Source organism: Coprinopsis cinerea (assembly GCF_000182895.1).
Source record: "Coprinopsis cinerea okayama7#130 chromosome 12 map unlocalized cont3.12, whole genome shotgun sequence".
NCBI classification, from domain to species: Eukaryota; Fungi; Basidiomycota; class Agaricomycetes; order Agaricales; family Psathyrellaceae; genus Coprinopsis; species Coprinopsis cinerea.
This window is the reverse complement of record NW_003307533.1, coordinates 70,529-88,298: the sequence shown is the minus strand read 5'-3', so window position 1 is coordinate 88,298 and position 17,770 is coordinate 70,529. Positions and strand designations below refer to the sequence as shown.

The following is a 17,770-nucleotide window of genomic DNA, read 5'->3' as shown; positions in this document are numbered from 1 at the left end:
GAACTACCGAACAAAATGAAACAACGAATCGACGAGAACTAACGAATCAACGAGAGCCAACAAAGGAACCAACAAAGAAAAACCTAACGAATGAAGAAAAGCCCAACGAATGATAGCACCGAGTCGATCCAGTACCCTAGAGCCTACGAGTATGGACGACCACATCGACAGTCGACTAGAACAGCCTTCCCGAATCATCGTACTAGAACAAACCTTCCCGAACCGTCCTAGAACAAACCTTCCCGAACCGTCCTAGAACAAACCTTCCCGAACCATAGAACAAACCTTCCCGAACCGTCCTAGAACAGCCTTCCCGAATCATCGTACTAGAACAGCCTTCCCGAATCATCGTAGTCCTCCACGCGAGCCATACCCGAACCACCGTGCTCCTCAACCCAAGCCACACCCGAAATACCACCATCAAAAGGCCGGTCCCAGACCAACTTCATTGGGAACTCGTAGTAGCACCCAGATCCAACTCCCGACCTCGACGACGACGTGACGGCCGGGAAATCAACCCCCGAAGACGAAGTGATGGCCGGGAAATCAACCCTCGAAGACGAAGTGATGGCTGAACCAACTCCCGACGACGAAGCAAAGCCTGAATCAACTCTCGACCTCGACGACAAAGTGAAGACCGAATCGTCGATCGGTGCATAGTTGAGTTTCACATACTCCCTAAAGGACGTATGCACCAGTGTGAACCGAGAGGAAACAGCGAGGGGAAACTGAAGACTATGATTCCAATTCAAGGCTCGATGATTTAGGCTTCCATGATTGAGGCTTCGATGACTTAGGCTTGGATGATTGAGGCTTCGGTGATTTAGGCCTGGATGAGTTCGGCTTTGATGTCGGTCCTTCAAGTGGTCGGCGGGAGAGTCGAAGATGAGTCCGAGACTAGTGCCACTACTCCCTCCATATCCTCCAGAACGTCCAGAATCCAAGTCGATACCGTCTGAGTCGTGCATCCCGTCCAAGCCAGCGCATAGAGACGTAGAACCAGAACCGGAACCCAGAATTGACGTCGTCGTTGTCGTAGGGAACGTAGAACCAGAACTGTCCAAGACTGTAGTCGCAGTTGACGCAGAACCAGATTCAGCAGAACCCAAGCCCAAACCCACAGTCGAACCCGAGAACCCCGTCGAACCCGCCTTAGCTTCATCATCGACATCCTCCATGTCAGTCGAACTCGTAGGAAAATGCAGCCCAAGTCCAAGTCCACCCCTGCCGAAACTGGCGTCGTGTCCACCGCCGCTGAAAGTGTCGCACCCACTTCCCGAGACTGTACTGAGGTCGGAGAAGTTACGGAGGTCAAGGTCGAGAGCTGGTATGGGAGACGATGGACGCAGAGGAGACGATGATGGTAGAGAAGACGACGGAGTGCGAGGCGAGGACGGTGGGAGAGGAGACGATGGAGGAAGAGACGAGAATCTAACTCTCGAGAACCCCGAACGTCCGCTATCTACGAAGTAGACAAACATTTAAGCAATAAAGAGAGGATAGGGAACCTAGTCGCTTACCCGATGAATCGTCCACCCCGCCATCAACGTCCATCCCGCCCGAATCCTCTTGCCCACCCTCCTCATCATCATGTCCACCCTCCACATCTACATCCACATCCGCATCGTCCACAGCGACGTCCACATCCATATCCTCCTCCTCATCAAATCCCACCCTCTTCGAATTCAAATGAATCCCAATCGCCGAAGAAAGAAGTGACGACGTGCGTCCAACTCCGCCGCTCTTGCGCGAAACGTCCAGTCGACGACGCGGTGTCTGTGGACGAGCCACAGTATCTGGGCAAGCGAGGGGAGAGACTTGGGCGAGGGAATACGATGGCCGTAGGGTCGACGACTCCGAGGGAGGACTGGAAGGCGGAAGTAAGTCCGTATCCAGCTCCATCTCGAACGACATAGCTGAGGACGAAGAGGGTGTTGGGAGGAGAGTGGGCGCTGTAGAACTCCAACCCGAGGACGTCGAGGATGAGACGAAAGCCGACGCTGTCAAGGACGGGGTGGGGGCGAAAGCCGACGCCGTCGAGGATTCAGACGAGGTAAACGTCGATGTATTCGAATCAGGCACAGAAGACCCCTCCTCCCTCGCATCCCCACCACGCTCCTGCATAAGCCGATACAGCTCCTTGAACGGCGAACTCGGTTGGTCGTCGCTTCCTCTCCTCTTCCTCTTCCTTCCCGCTGCTCGATTCGCGTTCACGGCCTTCACATTCTCCCCACCCTCCGCCCCGTTCCCGTCGCCAACGACACCTCCATCTTTAACGACACCTCCATCCTTGCCTTCCTCAACTATTTCGACGTCAACGACCAGGCCTACGCCTTCTTCAACCTTCACGACGTCCTTCGATGTAGAAGTGGATGTGGAGGAAGGAGGGGGGAGGACAGGCGGCACGCCCACAGGCATATCGTACATCTCCTCGGGTGGTATAATGAGTATCTTCTCCGTCGTGTCCTTCCGCCATCCTCTACCCTTCCCGCCCATCCTCTCGCCCTTCCTGTCTTTCCTCTCACCCATCGCTCCCCCCACTACGCCTACACTCCCACCCCGCCTTTCATTCCCTCGACTAGCCAAGCCCACCCCACCCTTCCTCCGCCGATACCACCAATTATGCACATTAACCGGATTCACACCCCGCGCTTCCGCCCACGCTTTCAGGCTCGCTGGTGTGGGTATCTTGCCTGGGTTCTGGGACCATGCGGTGTGCAGTTCGGAGAGGTGGAAGGGGTGAAGGGGGATGTAGGTTGGTGGCGAAGAGGAGGTCGGAGGAAATGGGATTGTTGATGTCGAGGAGGATGGCAGGGCTTTTGTCGGTAGGTCGATGGACGTCGAGGTCGAAGTCGAAGTGGTCGTCGAGGCAGGATTGGAACTGTCAGTATCAGTATCGGGAGCACACACCCCGCCTCGCACAGCGCGTTCGTCAAGAAGCTTGCCTGGGACAGCGTCTTCATCATCGTGCAACTCTTCTTTCACGACAGCCTTGTCCTCGACGGGGATGACAGGCGGAATACCGACAGGCAAGTCGTACGTCGGCTCGATGGTTTTGGGTTTGGTTTTCCCGGTCGTGGCTTTACCCTTCGCCTTCCCGGTCGTCATAACGTTATCAGCCGTACTCGGCGTCCTCTCCCCACCCACATTCTCCCCTGAGTTGACCCTCCCCACTTTCACCCTCTTCCTCCTCCTCCAAAACCAGTTATAAACACTATGAGGATTAACGTTCCTAGCTTCCGCCCATGCCTTCCTCGACGCTGCCGACGGGATACGCGTGTCCTTCTCCCAGATCTTCTGCAGTTCGGCGATGTGCAGGGGGTGGAGGGGGTGGTAGGATGGGGGTGAGGTTGCATTGGAGGTCGAAGTGGAGGTCGAGGTTGTGTTCAAGGGTGAGCTTGAGGATGAGGTCGAAGGGGCCATTGCGGTGACTGGCTGGACTGAGGAGGGTGAGGCTGCGGCACGAGTGGAAGACGATGAGGTAGAGGGTTGAGCGTCGGATGCCATCGTTCGACCTGGGTATATGCGTCGAGGCGAGTTTCGTAGGGTTATATGCGTCAAGGCGAGCTTCTGACTGGGTTTATTCGTCGTAGCATGGCCTAATTCCATCGATACGAGCTTCTAACTGGGGTATATGCGCCCAAACTCCTGTTCTACGCGTCTATATGAGCATCGCAAGGGTCCACAATGAGATGAAAGGAACATACCAAAACCTAGAACGCTTCCGAGCTAGCAGAACGACAACGCAGAAGCGTCGAGACGATGGGAGCGAGTCGGTGGTCACAACTGAAAGGCGGGGAGGAGTCGTCAGACCGTGTGTCGGTGGTTCGACCCTCCTCAGTAACGAGCGGCGAAAGGAAGGGCAGAAAGAAAGAAAGGAAATTGAGAACGACCTGGCTGCGCTTTATATACCTCCCTCATTCCAGTAGAACCGCGCATGTACGAAAACAAATACGGACGTCTCCTCGATCCTGAAGATGCCCGCCCAATCCAGAGGCCTGAGGAGCTAGAGAGAGACGTCATCGATTCATCGATTCGTCCATCCAATAAAGAAGAAGAAGAAGCTGGGGAGCTTGAGAAGTCCTGTCAACCAAAACAGAGGTGCTGTCACGTCGCCCGATTCCTTGGTGAATGATCCATCATCCTCTCTAAGTATCTCAAACCAGCAAGTCAAATTGTGAAGGTGTTGGGGGTCGACCAAGGGCAGAAGAGGCGGGCTACTGTAAGTAAATGATCACAGAGACGAGGAAGTTGGAACACGTCATGAGGAAAGCAACAAGCAAAACCAAGGGACAAGGCGAATTCGGAATCACTGGCAGGCTTTCGATTTGGATCTAAACGCTACGCTCTCCATGCCTAATAGGGCCAAGCCAAGCCAACTCATTCCTGGTATGACTGGCGACGGCTGACACCGCCTGAACCTAACAAGGCCAAATCCATTGCGAACATCGCCCAACTTGCCGAGTGCTCTCGCCCGCCTCAGCGTTCCTCCAACTTCAAGTCGATGCTCATTGTTCACTAAGTAAATACAAACAGCCACACCCGTTGGCACACGATGATTCAATACCGTTCCTTCAACCACCGATTCTCAATCTCATAAAGCCTCGAATCATAGGACGTCCAAATTGGATACTGCGCATCCAGCCACCACAGCGGTTCCGGTCCACCATATGGCTCAAACTTGCCTTCCTCCCCCTCCTCCGACTTTCCAATCCCAAAGAACTCACGAAGCGTATCGGTATGCTCCTGTTTGGGTCGGCGGTTCCCACTCTTCCGACTATCCGTCAAAACGATGCACGAGACCGACCTCACTTGCAACCCAGGCTTCCCACCATGCACAGTCTCAATCCGAATCGGTCCAAACTTTGCCTCCCTCCCTAACCCGACATGGTCAAACTCGCGCATGAGCTCCGGAAATCGCTGGGTGAGGACGGTGTGCAGCCGTTCTGAAGCTAGCGCGCAGTCGAGGAGGGGTTTGCCTGGGTTGCCGTGCTTGTCTTGGCCAGTCCACTCGTTGTGGAAGGCGGGGAACCCGCACCGGTTCGCGATGGCGTACATCGTGTTGTCGTCCAGCGCCCAACCAAAGTCGAAGCGCGGCGGCTGTAAGGCGTAGCCGCGCCGCATTTTGAGGCCGCGCGGGATGCGGCGGGTGGGCATGACGCCGGCCAGGTCCCGCAACCATTCTGGATGGGTTTGATTCTGAACTTGACGAGGAAGGCGCGTGAGGTGAGAACAGTGCAACTGAGAAGCAGATACGAACCGGGTCCTCGAAGCGGAGTGGCTTGAACTCTTTGGGAAGATGCCCGTAGCGTTTGAGGAATTCTTCACGTCGAGATGAAGGTATTATAGCCGACATGGTTCAGGGTGCTCCTGGGCTTTACGTAAATTCGAGTAAAGTCGAAAGGGGTGCGGGCCTGCCAGTGTGACGTCAATCCAGATTCAAAGTCCGATAGAAACCGCCTATACACAGCCAGAGAGGTCAGCGTGCTCAGAGCACAAAACAGAACTATGATCCGAGCATAGTCGCGTCCGTGCTCTGATCATCAACGCGTGTGCGCAGCCCACAGCGGAGGGCCCATGATCAGGCAATAACTCGCGATTCTTGCTCAGAGCATAGTCGGGTAAAGACTCCGCTTTCTAATTCGGAGTGAGCTCTGGGCTGGAATTGCTCCTCCATCTGGCTTTTGAAACACCCCTTTTCGTGACCACACATCGAAGCTGCAGTTGTAGCAACAAAGGAATAACATTAAGCGTAATGCTGCACCATGATAATGTAGATAGTATAGACATCGTGAAATTATATGAATGAGAATCGAAGGCGCTCGAGAGATCCAGAGCTCTATCGCATACTACCCCCAAATTCAGAATCCGGCCGCGGAATACTGGGAGCGCGTAGCAGCATTATTCTGCATTAGAGAATCCACCATCTGAGAGACGTGATGTTCAGACTGTGGTGGCTCTGATGCGGCGATGGTAGGCTGGTCAGGTGTCATTTGCTCAATCCCGGGAGGATTGAACATTCTCTCGTCGTCGCGGCCAACCTGCTTGAGATAGCTTTCAGCCAGGTGAGCTATCCGTCCATTCCCGCAAGCATAACCAGAGTAAACTCACTCGGCCCAACGCTGACCCTTTTGCCTGACTTCAGACGCCTTCTTCGCAAGGTAATTCTCAAATCCGACCCAGAAGCGTTCGTCGGGACTGGTCTTGCCAGCTTGAGAAACTGGCTTCGAGCTCGTCGCGGAGGTGGATGGTTGCTGCTCGTCGCTGTTACCGGGCCCTGCACCGTCATTGACGTTCTGGACGTCACCCTTCTTGGCCCTTTCCATGGTATAAGCACGCTGTACGGTGATGCCAGTTTCGTCTCAGCAGTCGCAAAAGTTGAAACCAGGAATGAGTCAGGTACGTACCATCAATGCAATGCGGCCAACATACTTATCGTTGATATCTTCTTTCTTGACTCCAAACTTGACTGCTATAACGGAGCAGAAGGCTTGGAGGTTCATCCTTGACGGGCCATTCTCTAAGATAGAAGCTCCTAACTGGAGGCCCGAGGAATAGGCGTTAAGCTACGAGTGGAATAGAAAATCAAGAGAAGAAACTCACAGAACGGCGAAGTAATTCTCGAGCACCATTAGACTGGTTCTTGATGACTGATGTTACCTTGCTTTTTGGTCCAAAGCTTGCGTCCGTGAGCCATCCCTCGTGAAGTGCATCCTTCTTGAACTGTTCCTACAAACAGTCGGTCAGATGCAACTTACAACGAGGGTTATTAGGGATAGGACTTACTAAAACGTCAATGTACATGTCTTTGAATACAGTTCGATCTGGCTCAACGCATGCAGCTCGTGCGAGCTTGCACATGTAGTCAGTCATAGCCTGAGTGATAACATTTCCCTTCTTAGCTGCATTCGCCATGCCTTCGAGCTGAGCGGCGGACGCCGCAACCTTGGCTTCAAGTGTTGCAATGCGTTGCGCATTCTGGAGTTCCAAACTGAATGTGAGGACACGAGTCATGGCATCAGCAAAAGCGAGGCCCTCGCACACCTAGACACGTAGCACAGATGTATGAGTTAAAAAAGCTATCAGAAGACTGAGTATAAAACGCACTTTATGAAACGAGAACAGTAGCGTCCGTTTCGCATGATCAAGTTGGAACTGGTCAGCTAAGCCTGCCACAGCAGATGCAGGGATGGGATTGAGTGGCTCAGAGCTGGTGGTGAGCGAAGCACTACGACGGTGCTGAGCAGGGAGTCCGTCAGGAGAGGATGGTGGTGACAGTTCATCGTCCCAACTGTTGGTGCGCTGGCGCTTCTGGCCACTACTTCCGCTGTGTATATTGGTGAGGGGAGGGTGATTCTCGTAGTCTGAACGGACACCTCCATAGGAGACCGAGCGAATGTGCACATTTCCGTGAACGACAGATGCTCCAGGACCGTTGGCAGTGCTTCTGTTCCCGCCGTTGGGTCGAAAGGGCGCATGCGGATGTCCATGAAGTCCGAGAGAATCATAGCGATTGGGAGGTCGTTCAGTCGGATGGGTGAGGGATTGGACATTCATGACGGAAAGCACGAAGAGGTTTAAGAGGGAGAGGAATGAGCTCTTGAAGCTGTGGCTCTCAGGGAACAAGCAAAAGTGACTTGCTGGCTCAAGCGAGACTCAAGCGAGCGACTGTGTGCCATCACGTGACGAAGGACTTAGCGATTTCCATCCCAAATCCACCGTCGAAAGTGATTGAATTACAGGTCGAATATAATCACAGATCGAGTTCACGGCGTACTGAGTCCCGTACCAGCTGCTCTCTATCCCTTCGAACTGGCTTTGGCAGGAACTTGCGAAGAAATCGGGCGTCTCGAATCTTCGAGATGTTCAGCACTCGGTCGTCCACATTACGGTGCCTTGTTTCTGGCTCTGTTTGGGTCGTATCTTCTCGTTCCATGCGGACGATGCGGGACTTGGATAAGTCACAACGGTTCTGTGCACAATTATGCTGTACATTGACAGCGCAAGCCAATTCCTGGCGAATTGTTAAAGATACAGTGTGAGCATTAGTACGAACCACTCACCTGCAATGGTACAAAGGCGTAACCTTTGAGTATTAGCTTTGGCATGGAGTAAGGCGGCACCAGAGGACCTGGCTCGTACTCCTTCACAAGAACATACGAAGGACCGTCACTATCCGAGAAAAGCGAACCTAAGGCGGGGGTCAGAATCTCGATGATCTCCCCGATCGATGCCTCCAACGGATTCCCAGAGCATAGAATGACGAAGCTCCCAACTTGAACGATGTCAAGGTTCTGAATGCAAGCCTCCTTCCCAAATCTGAACAACTGCTGTGTGAGATCATGAGGTACATCGGGTACTGGAGCATGCTGGGCGGACTGGGTCTTGTCCCAGTGTACCGCGCCAGTGTTCTTCGATCTCCTGGTTATGCCTATAGTGAATATGAGTTAGGTGGACTAGCAATTCAATCAGACTTACCAGGCGCTCTGGGAGGTTCTCTAAACAAACCAATCCGACGTGTTACCACCGAAGGCTCTTGTCCAAGCCGCAGTACTTCTGCGCCGGCGGTCAACCACTCGAAAGTGTCAGGCTCTTCCGAACCCTTGACCCGAAAGTAGCCTCCTGATAGAAAATGACGTATTCGAGCAAGGTGCGCAGCATGCATGGCAATGTCGCGAGATGGTGCAAGGCGATTGGAGTGGATAGACCAGGCCCTAATCACCGCATTGAAAGATTCAAAGACTTCGGTTGCAAAAAGAATAGCAGGACCAAATCGTCGTATGTGTGCCGGAAGATGGAGCAATAAATGAAATTTCGGCTTGTTAAACCATCGAGGAGTCCAGTGCGCGGTGCATTCTAGGAAATGGTCGATAGCATCTTGCAGGTCAATCTAGTTCGAAGAAGTCGCAAAATACCAATCAGAAATTGAGGACTACCAGAGCCAGGCATGCACTTACCAGATAGGCTTCAAGATCATCGATCTGCGGCTGCCATAGATATGGAATTAGGGCTGAGAGGGCAGCCCAGGTGCTCAGGATTCGTTCATCCAACAGATCGTAAAGGGCGAAGATGGCCACCTGCTGAATTAACTGGAAGTCGCGTCCAACAAGAGACCCAGCATATTGAACTAAGGTTTGCCCTCGCAACGAGGATGCCGCCGGATCGAGGCCAGACAGATCTAACGAGCTGAGTCGGTGCTTAAGGGTGACCTTTTGAGGATCTGACAGCCGGTCAATCGCATCCCGCCAGAAGTACTTCACATATCCAAGCAGGACGACATGAAGAATCTCGACTGGTGTATCTTGGTGTGGGTTGAGATCTATCCGGCGAGTCAGTTCACGCTCTAGTACAGGAAGTTATGGATGACAAGCCTTTTAATCTCCAGACGGGACTGAAGACATTGCGGGGCATGGTATTGAGGACACGGGCCGTGACATTCTCCCGCTCTTCAACATCGGTAATGTTCTTCCGGCGCTGCTCGATCTTGTCGAGGAAAAAGTTGAGGAAGGTATCCTTGACTCCGGTTTTGACACGGAGATCGTTATTCTTCTTCTGCGTTTCGAGTAACACAACGTTGTCGAGCATTTCCTGCGTCGTCTCTAGTGACTGCTCTCTCGTGCGCTTTCTTCCAACCTACTGAAGTATAAGCCTTGGGATATCGGATTAAGCACAAATCTCACCTTCATAAACCGTAAAACTCGTTCAATCAAGCCGTCCTCCGTCTCAGACCTTCCACCACCTACGATGAGCTCCTCCATGTCGTCGGTATCCTTGCCCTTGACCCAACACACCCGACAGAAGAACTTCGATCGGAGCCCCGCATGGCAAGCAAATTCACTTTGCATCGGGTTATCACCAAGAAGGGCTAATACCCATACGACGACTAGAACCATTTCGTGAAGCACACTGTCATAGACCCAGATCCCGTCCTTCTGAGAGGATCTTAATGCAAGGATCAGTTCACTAGCCTTTGAGCAGAATCGATGATGATACACTACGCACTCGATGTCCTCGACGATTCCTTCCATCATTTCCAAGGGCGGAGCAGCGTTGGAGGTGCACAAAAAGTGGACGTTCACCTCGCGATGCGCCGCTTCACGAGGTAGACAGGCTGAGACCATTAGGAAGCTATTATGCTCGTTCCACTTCTTCGATCGATTGCCCGAAGTGTCGTCACAGTATAACCACATGGGATAGCTAAAAACTCGTCTACCTCCCGCTTTGAGTCTCCACGGATTCAGAAATGGCCTATCCCATGGCTTGAAGGGCTCGCGAGCGTCTTCATAACTTTTCATCACTGAGGTAGGTGTTAGCTTGCTCTATGCGAAGCAGTAAGCCTACTTACACAGGTTTCGGATAGGAGGTAAATGAACACCGAGCAACGCGCCAGACCAGAGATCGTCTCCCGAGAGGGACAGCTCTTGGACATGGAGAGAGTATGAGTGTTCTTCGTCAACCAACCACCCGTTCTGCCCAGACAGAGGTGTAACTGGCCATGCATCAAACCACATAGTGTTCGATGACCCCATTCGAAAAAAGCGGGTGGGCATTACGACACTACCATTGTCAAGAAGGGTCGGTTCGAAGACGTAGAAATCCCTACCTCCCTTTCTGTACATTGGCGTCAAGTAGTCGCCGTCCATCTCCTCCAGCCACCGCTGAGCTTGGGATGCTCGAGACATCGGCTGACCGTCCAGCTTCTCCGGGTAAAACTCCATCTGGGCGCGAACTGTTGGATTAGCGAAATCCTGTCCAGATGAGCTTCAGTACATCTACGCAACCTTTAAGTGGAGAAAACGCTACCATTTCAACGTGAGAGGATGGTTGAAGGACATAATAGGTATGCCCCATTGATCCAGTATGTCGCTTCATGTTCATTCCGCAATACGATTCCACGTTTGCACTGATCTGCTTCAGTTCCCAAAGAGACGGTACATTGGGAACACCATTTTCGGATAACAGCCATAAAGATACATCCTTATCCAAATCGGACATGACAGAACGAGGTATTCGAGACGCGACGTCAATGGTGCAACTCTGTTTCTATCATCAGCGAGGGTGAAAGACAATATTTACAGATATCCTAACAATGCGATCGGGCCAGGGTGACCATGGTCCGCGTTGAGGCCCCTTTCGATTGCTGCGGCTAGAGGTGGTTGGGAGAGCAGGGGCTAGGATCGCGGTCAGCACAGTCCTACATCACGTAAAAACGGCTCACGTACTGGTTTCCTGATCTATCTGAATTCCAACAACAGGCTCCTCTTCGATGTCCCCATAAACCTCGTCATCTGACTCATCAGAGTTGTTCACGAACTTGTCGATGGCGTTCTGAACTGCTTCGATGACGACCCTTCGTGAGTCTTGTAAGGTTTCACGGGAGGAATGATGTTCAGTTATCGCGATGTCGACCGTTGGTGCAGGTGGTGTAGGTGGTGCAGGGGTATGAGTGCGAGGGATCACTGACGCCCGATGAGATGGAGAAGGTACTGTTGGGTTAAGGATGCCGGTCCGTGCTTGCAGAATGAGGCTGTCGAGGGCGAAATCAGACGAAAAGTCTGGTGTCGGAGGTGGAGGCGGGTGTTCAATGACCCCTTGAGGAGTATTCAGAATTGCTTGGGAGTTCGACCTGTTCATCTCGTCGATGTATCGGGTAACTGCAGTTGTATGCCCCCTAGATTGTTCATGGCGGGTGACATGCTTCTCCTGAAATATTGGGTTTCCAAAGCAAACGTTGCATTGCCATGTATTGGATTGCAATTGCCAAGTGAAATCTGAAAACGTCTCAGCAAGTCCACCCAGAAAATCGAAACAGCGCTCACGTTCGGCGTTGGTAGGAACCATCTTCGATTCTAATTCACATACACACACTTTTGTACAACAAATGACCAGAAACGTGCAAAGAGAAGAGGGAAGAACGTCGAATGGCAAGGGAAGGGATGGTGGGAATGGTGGGAAAAGGGTTCTATGGGCCGAGCATGGACAGCCGACGATGAGCGGAGCACAGTCGTGGTGTGCTCTGAGCACGATCAGTGATGTTCACTGGCAGAGCACACGCCACGTTCATCCACGTTCATGGGCCCTCCACCGTAGGCGGAGCATCAATATTTGATGCTCAGCGCATCGTCCCGAGCATGCTCCGAGCATGGATTTTTCCCAGCGTGCTCAGAGCACGCTGACCACTCTGGCTGTGTAAACAGGACCCCGGAGAATATATGGGGAGGTTAGTTGGCGTTCCTGATAAAATTCGGAAATTTTGGCCTGAATGTTACCTTAGTTCCTGATAAAATTGGGCATTTTGCGCGAAAATCTTAGTTGGTTTGTCCTGATAAAATCGGGTCGAGAGTCCGAGCTTAGACGTTTGTCCTGATAAAATCTTGGCCAAGGAGCCCCAAATGAGCATTACAATGTAGAGGTCGCAGGTTCGAATCCTAGTCGTTGATGTTGCTTTTGCTGGTCCGATTTCGGCTAACATTACACCGTGTAGTATTGACAATGTATTCAAAGACCGGAGGCAAGAATGGTCGTCATGCAGGAGCATGCTGCAATCACCGATACTCCAGCGGTCTCTGCGGTTTCCTACCTTGGTCTCCAGTTATTCCAGAACCGCCACGGAAACGCATTTACTCCCTTAACCAATGCTACACTTCGGACTCACAGCAATTATTTCGCTCTCATCCCCCACATCCAGTTCCTCACAGTCTTGCCCTCCAAGACCATCACCCTCCAGCCCAATGGCGGCTTTCTTCTTGACCAGGAATTTTTACCACTTGTCAGACCTCTCTCTATGCAATCCACGGAGCTTGAGAAGGCGTTGAAATTGTGGAAAGGGAGGAAGAAGGATGAGGGAGACTTGGAATTGGCTGATGCCATGGTGATGTTGAATACCTGTCGTAGTTGGATTACCGCCTCAGTGTCTTCGGCTAATGCACCTTTCGGGGATTCAGAACGACTAACATGTCCGATTGGTGACGAAAGAGGGCCAGTCTGAGCGAAAAATTGAAGGGAAAATGTTCATTTTTGACCAATTCTGGAGGTTAGTACAATGGTTCTGATAAAATTGGGATTTCGGCGCTAGGTTGAATTTTTGTCCTGATAAAATTGGAAAAAACCGCTTTTTTCCGTCCTGATAAAATCCCGGTTTTGAAATCTAACCTCCCCATATACTTTCCGGGGTCCTCTATAAACACAGCCAAGGCCATAGTCGCGATGATTCAATTCAATCAACCGGTCTGTATAATTTCACTAGTAGATGTTCTATAGAGTATTTCACAGAGGCGAGGATTTGGGAGGCCAGGATAAAATATTCGAGTCTCAGTAGGCAAAGCTGAGGCCTATAACGCCTGAAACTAACAAGACCAAAGCACACGAACAAACCGTAAACCAGGACTATTGTACCCTTACGGACTCTGAAACGACAGCAGAGGAGCCATTATTGAGATCGAATATATCAGTCGAACTGTGAAACGACAGCGACGACTGCTTATCTGCCAGGGAATACAACCCAAGAACGAACTTGTCTGACACGCCTAAACTGAGCGCTAACCATGTACAATACCGTTCCTTCAACCACCCATTCTCGATCTCATAAAGCCTCGAATCATAGTACTTCCAAGTGGGATACAGCACGTCCAGCCTCGGATTGACTTGAAGTCGTCGCAGGAACGGTTTGGCGCTTTCCTATAAACACGGCCAACTTGGTCATAGTCGACACGATGATTTTTCTCCACATAGAGACAAAGACTTAGACCAGGCTGGACGCACGAACCAGGCATGTATGGGTATAAAACGGCATAAATGGTCATAAAAACAAGGGTAAGTAAAATCTGAGGAATAAATTAACGAATGTGTGATTGAGCTTGAGCTTGAGTTTCCCCTCCTCCCGCGGACGCCCCACCCTCAAGTTTCAAGTTGGGACAGGCTTCATCTCCCAACTCTCATGCTTCGTCGACACACTGAGGCTGAGGCTCCCCCTTCCCAATTCGTGTCCCTTCGCACTGGCATCACCGACCGCGACCGCCAACCCACCCCTTCCCACTCCAGGTAGGGACGGAATAGCAAACCGCATAGGCTCCAAATCCGTATCGTGTGGCGAATGTGAGTGTCTAGAAGCGTAAAGAAGCTCGTCAGAAGGCGGATTCGGGACAGGAGATTCAGGAAAGGAAAGAGGAAGTGGGTAGGAAAGGCAATACCCACCTTCTATCCTCATGATCACCCTCACCAGAACTATGATCAAGTTCAAGCGGCTCTCGATACCTCATTCTCCCTCCCGCTCCACAATCTCCATCTCCATCATCATCATCATCATCATCATCATCATCATCATCATCATCATCATCATTGTACCCCCCAGGCTCGCGCTCATCCCGAGGCGTAGTAAACACAAAACCCGACGACGTCCCGTACACTTCCCCATCCGACGAATGAGAAAAGGAAGATTCGTCGGTATCGTTCGTCCACGATCGACCGGTCGTCACCCGGAAGATAATCATCTGCGGCGCGAGAGTCTAGTAATACGAGAGAACGAGACGCAGTTAGCCAAATCGATTCACGAGTATTTAAACGGGAAGAACAACTCCAAAGGCCGTCCGTCTCGCCTTCGAACATGGTAGACGATGAAACGAGTCTCACATGAGGAAAGGCAGAACACGACGTGAGGGAGCAAACAAAACATAAAACCCCAAAAGACTCGGCGAATAAAACACTCACAGCACTGGCAAAATACATCCCCGCAAAAAACATATTCGCAACCTGCCACCGTATCATACTCTCCGTCGTCTCACCAAGCGGAACAACGAGCGTAACCGCATATCCAAACCCAAACACCGCAACCGGAAGAGCGGATTCGACGAGGAGTTCGACTATGCGTGTGTATATCTGCGAGCGGAGCGAGTGTAAGTACCGGGCACAGCCGCAGGGTGAGGAAACGAGGATGATGATAGATAGAAACAAGGAAGGAGGGGAGGAAGGAGGGGAGAAAACAAGGAGGGAAGAAAGCAAGGAGGGAAGAAAACAGGCAAGGGAAAAAAAACAAGCAAGCAAGGAAGTAAGGAAGCAAGGAGGAAAAGCACAAACGAACGAACAAACGAAACCCACCTGCAAATACTCCCTCTCAACCACATCCTCCATCATCCGCCTCGCCCTAACCAACCGATACGAAATCAAAAACGTAACCATCACATTCACCGAGACAGCGAGAAAGGTGAAGGCGGAGGAGATACGCCTGTCTTGCGTCGTCCAGCCTATGTGGGGGGAGGGGGAGGCGATTTGGAGGCCCAGGCCTGTTGTGTTTATATTAATTCAAGTTGAGTGATTAAAATCGAGTTGGTGATTGAAGCGTGTTGGGGAGGGGGACATGGGGCGTAAAGGTACGAAGGAAATACGTGAGTTAAGAGGGGTAGACGGGAACAGACTGGGAAGTGAAAGTACGCACCGATCGAAGCGAGATACGCCAGAAAAGGTAGTACCATAACATACCACTTGTCTTTCCATACGATATACGCTCTGTAAAGCTGCAAAGCGGTCCGCGTTGAAGGAATGGTCCGCGTAAGGGAACGATGCGAGTGAGAGGGAGTGTCCAAGCGAATCGAGTGAGCGACGCGAGCAAGTAGAGCGAACGGTCCAAGCGAGTCGAGGGAACGGTCCGAGTGAGTTGAGTGGACAGTCCGAGCGAGTTGATTGACCAGTTCGAATGAGAGGTATCGATGCGAGTCAGTGAACCGCCCGATTCAAAGCAAGAGAGCCAACACAAGTACGCACCAAAACCCCATCCCCAACAAACAAACTCCCAAAAAGACAAAACAAACCCGTCACCCTCGCCCACTCCCGTTCATGCTGTGTAAAACACCCAACAAAATTCATCGTCAGCCCGTCAGAGCCCGTCAGCCGTCAGCCGTCAGCTTCGTGTATCCCCAAACCACAAACCACAAAACGAACAAACCACAAAACGAACAAACCACAAAACGAAAAAGTGAAAACGAAGAGAAAAGACAGACTCAAAACGCACCTCCTCAGTCAAATCATAAAAACTCTCCCCACCTCTACTCTCAAACAACGTCTTCCACTGGGTATAAGCATCCAACGACGCAGTGAGCGCGAAGAGGGTGAAGATGAGGAGGGAGGTGAGGAGGTACGGGAGTTTGCGTTTGTTCCTGGGAGAACTTGGTCCGCGAGGTGTAGTTGAACGCCATGCGTTGTTAGAAGTGGATGGATAGGTGGGGTGAGAAGAGGATGGATAGGGATGGGAAGAGGATCGATGGGAGGGATGCGAGGAGGAGTGATTAGACCGAGTAACAGTATTAGAGGAGGAGTGGTGTGAAGCTTTCTGAGAACCCTCGTGATTCGAGGAGCGATGCCGCGATACAGGCCGTCGTAAATAAAAACGCGACTCGAGGCGAGGAGGACGCGAGGTACGAGGAGCGTTATACGACGGCGAGCGAAGCGGGTGTGCGGAATGGGGCTCGTTCTCCGACAGAGCCGGGTGAGGAGAAGAAGAAGATTCCTCCGACGCAAACTCTAAATGCGAACTTGGATGGGTGTTCAATTCCACCGGATGCGCGTGCAACTCCACCGGAAGAGAAGTCAACTCCAGCTCCCCTGGGTGAGAGCTTCGAGTCCCATGTATACGAGCAGACGACCGCCTGTACGCCCGTCTCCTCCCAGACCTCCCAGACCGAGGCGAGAAATAGGTGAGTAAGCCGTAGAGGCACATGAAGAATTGTATGCCTGAAAAGAAGAGCGTCAGCCAAATGTTTCGATTCAGTCAGTGGGATAAAGAGTCGGTGTCAACCGTCGATCGAGTCAACGGTCGATCAAGCCAACGGTGAATCAAGTCAATGGTCAATCAAGTCAACGCGAAACGAACACGAAATGAGAAATGGACACGAAAACGAGAAACGAAAACGAGGACGAGAAGCCAGCACGAAAACGAGAAACGAACTTCGAAACAAGGAACGAAGAATGAGCAACGCACCAACAACAAAAACAGTAACAACCACATTAACAAACATCGCACCAGCCGTGACACGCCCAAAGACTTCCCAATCGATCTTTCCTTCCGACATTTCCTGACTGAAAGTTTCCTACGACCGAACGTTCCTTGACCAAACGTTCCGATGTTTCCTACGACCAAACGTTCCGTGCGACCGAAGATTCTTGACCAAGGTTTCTTGACCTCCAATACGACGGAACGATACGATCGGCGATGACGATGGTCCTTTGAAATGGGGGTATTTCGGAAGGTACGCGCAGAGAGAGTGAGTGAGTGAGTGAAGCGGTCGAAAGGAAGAACAGAATTGAAAGGGCGTCAACAGCGATGGCGATGATCGTAAGGTACGAGGGGGCGAAGGTGTCCAAAGTCGATGGAGAAGCACGTCGACGGAGTATAGCAAAGTCGATGTAGGCGAAGGTAAGTAACAATACTCGTCGAAACCTTCAATCCGCCATACCGACGACTCGCAAATCGTCGTCCTATACTTTTCCTTGTCGCGCCCGGGTCGTCCGAGTCGTGTCGTTCTCGATGGGTTGTAGTTGAAGTCCAGGATCAACCACCACGCCCAAGCCCAACAACGAATTTGCACGCCATCCTCCCTCCGTCATTCCGTTCCTTATCATCACAATACCCATCATTGTCAACCACAAGTACGTGGGTATCCAACATGAAAAAACATACCATACTGTCCAAGTCCACACGCTGGGCTGGCCTCTGGGTGCTGTTGGACACCCCACGGCCCACGGAACGACGATAAGACGATTAGACACCGCGATTGAGAAT

At 51.7% G+C, this 17,770-nt stretch overlaps 7 protein-coding genes across 7 annotated transcripts; 2 read left to right on the top strand and 5 right to left on the bottom strand.

The window, feature by feature from the left end:
• Positions 1 to 326: 326 nt before the first annotated feature.
• Positions 327 to 3,507, bottom strand: CC1G_10492 (hypothetical protein; the record flags this gene model as incomplete). Its single annotated transcript, XM_001834566.2, has 2 exons — positions 327 to 1,462; positions 1,521 to 3,507. 2 exons carry the CDS (start codon positions 3,505 to 3,507, stop codon positions 327 to 329), a joined length of 3,123 nt encoding a protein of 1,040 aa, XP_001834618.2.
• Positions 3,508 to 3,762: 255 nt separating this feature from the next.
• CC1G_15373 (hypothetical protein) lies at positions 3,763 to 4,135 on the top strand (the record flags this gene model as incomplete). The annotated part of the gene is made up of 2 exons (XM_002910049.1): positions 3,763 to 3,814; positions 3,927 to 4,135. The coding sequence occupies 2 exons, from the start codon at positions 3,763 to 3,765 to the stop codon at positions 4,133 to 4,135; spliced, it is 261 nt and encodes an 86-aa protein (XP_002910095.1).
• Positions 4,136 to 4,560: 425 nt separating this feature from the next.
• CC1G_10491 (hypothetical protein) lies at positions 4,561 to 5,356 on the bottom strand (the record flags this gene model as incomplete). The annotated part of the gene is made up of 2 exons (XM_001834565.1): positions 4,561 to 5,199; positions 5,261 to 5,356. The coding sequence occupies 2 exons, from the start codon at positions 5,354 to 5,356 to the stop codon at positions 4,561 to 4,563; spliced, it is 735 nt and encodes a 244-aa protein (XP_001834617.1).
• Positions 5,357 to 5,861: 505 nt separating this feature from the next.
• CC1G_15372 (hypothetical protein) lies at positions 5,862 to 7,557 on the bottom strand (the record flags this gene model as incomplete). The annotated part of the gene is made up of 6 exons (XM_002910048.1): positions 5,862 to 6,054; positions 6,112 to 6,338; positions 6,408 to 6,539; positions 6,604 to 6,729; positions 6,787 to 7,044; positions 7,108 to 7,557. The coding sequence occupies 6 exons, from the start codon at positions 7,555 to 7,557 to the stop codon at positions 5,862 to 5,864; spliced, it is 1,386 nt and encodes a 461-aa protein (XP_002910094.1).
• Positions 7,558 to 7,753: 196 nt separating this feature from the next.
• CC1G_15371 (hypothetical protein) lies at positions 7,754 to 11,841 on the bottom strand (the record flags this gene model as incomplete). Its single annotated transcript, XM_002910047.1, has 12 exons — positions 7,754 to 8,014; positions 8,064 to 8,431; positions 8,479 to 8,890; positions 8,958 to 9,319; positions 9,393 to 9,633; positions 9,681 to 9,942; positions 10,003 to 10,297; positions 10,346 to 10,748; positions 10,804 to 11,037; positions 11,089 to 11,171; positions 11,223 to 11,771; positions 11,820 to 11,841. 12 exons carry the CDS (start codon positions 11,839 to 11,841, stop codon positions 7,754 to 7,756), a joined length of 3,492 nt encoding a protein of 1,163 aa, XP_002910093.1.
• A 676-nt stretch (positions 11,842 to 12,517) lies between these two features.
• CC1G_10489 (hypothetical protein) lies at positions 12,518 to 12,988 on the top strand (the record flags this gene model as incomplete). Its single annotated transcript, XM_001834563.2, has 1 exon — positions 12,518 to 12,988. The coding sequence occupies one exon, from the start codon at positions 12,518 to 12,520 to the stop codon at positions 12,986 to 12,988; it is 471 nt and encodes a 156-aa protein (XP_001834615.2).
• A 915-nt stretch (positions 12,989 to 13,903) lies between these two features.
• On the bottom strand, positions 13,904 to 14,489 carry CC1G_10488 (hypothetical protein; the record flags this gene model as incomplete). Its single annotated transcript, XM_001834562.2, has 2 exons — positions 13,904 to 14,102; positions 14,194 to 14,489. 2 exons carry the CDS (start codon positions 14,487 to 14,489, stop codon positions 13,904 to 13,906), a joined length of 495 nt encoding a protein of 164 aa, XP_001834614.2.
• Positions 14,490 to 17,770: the final 3,281 nt, after the last annotated feature.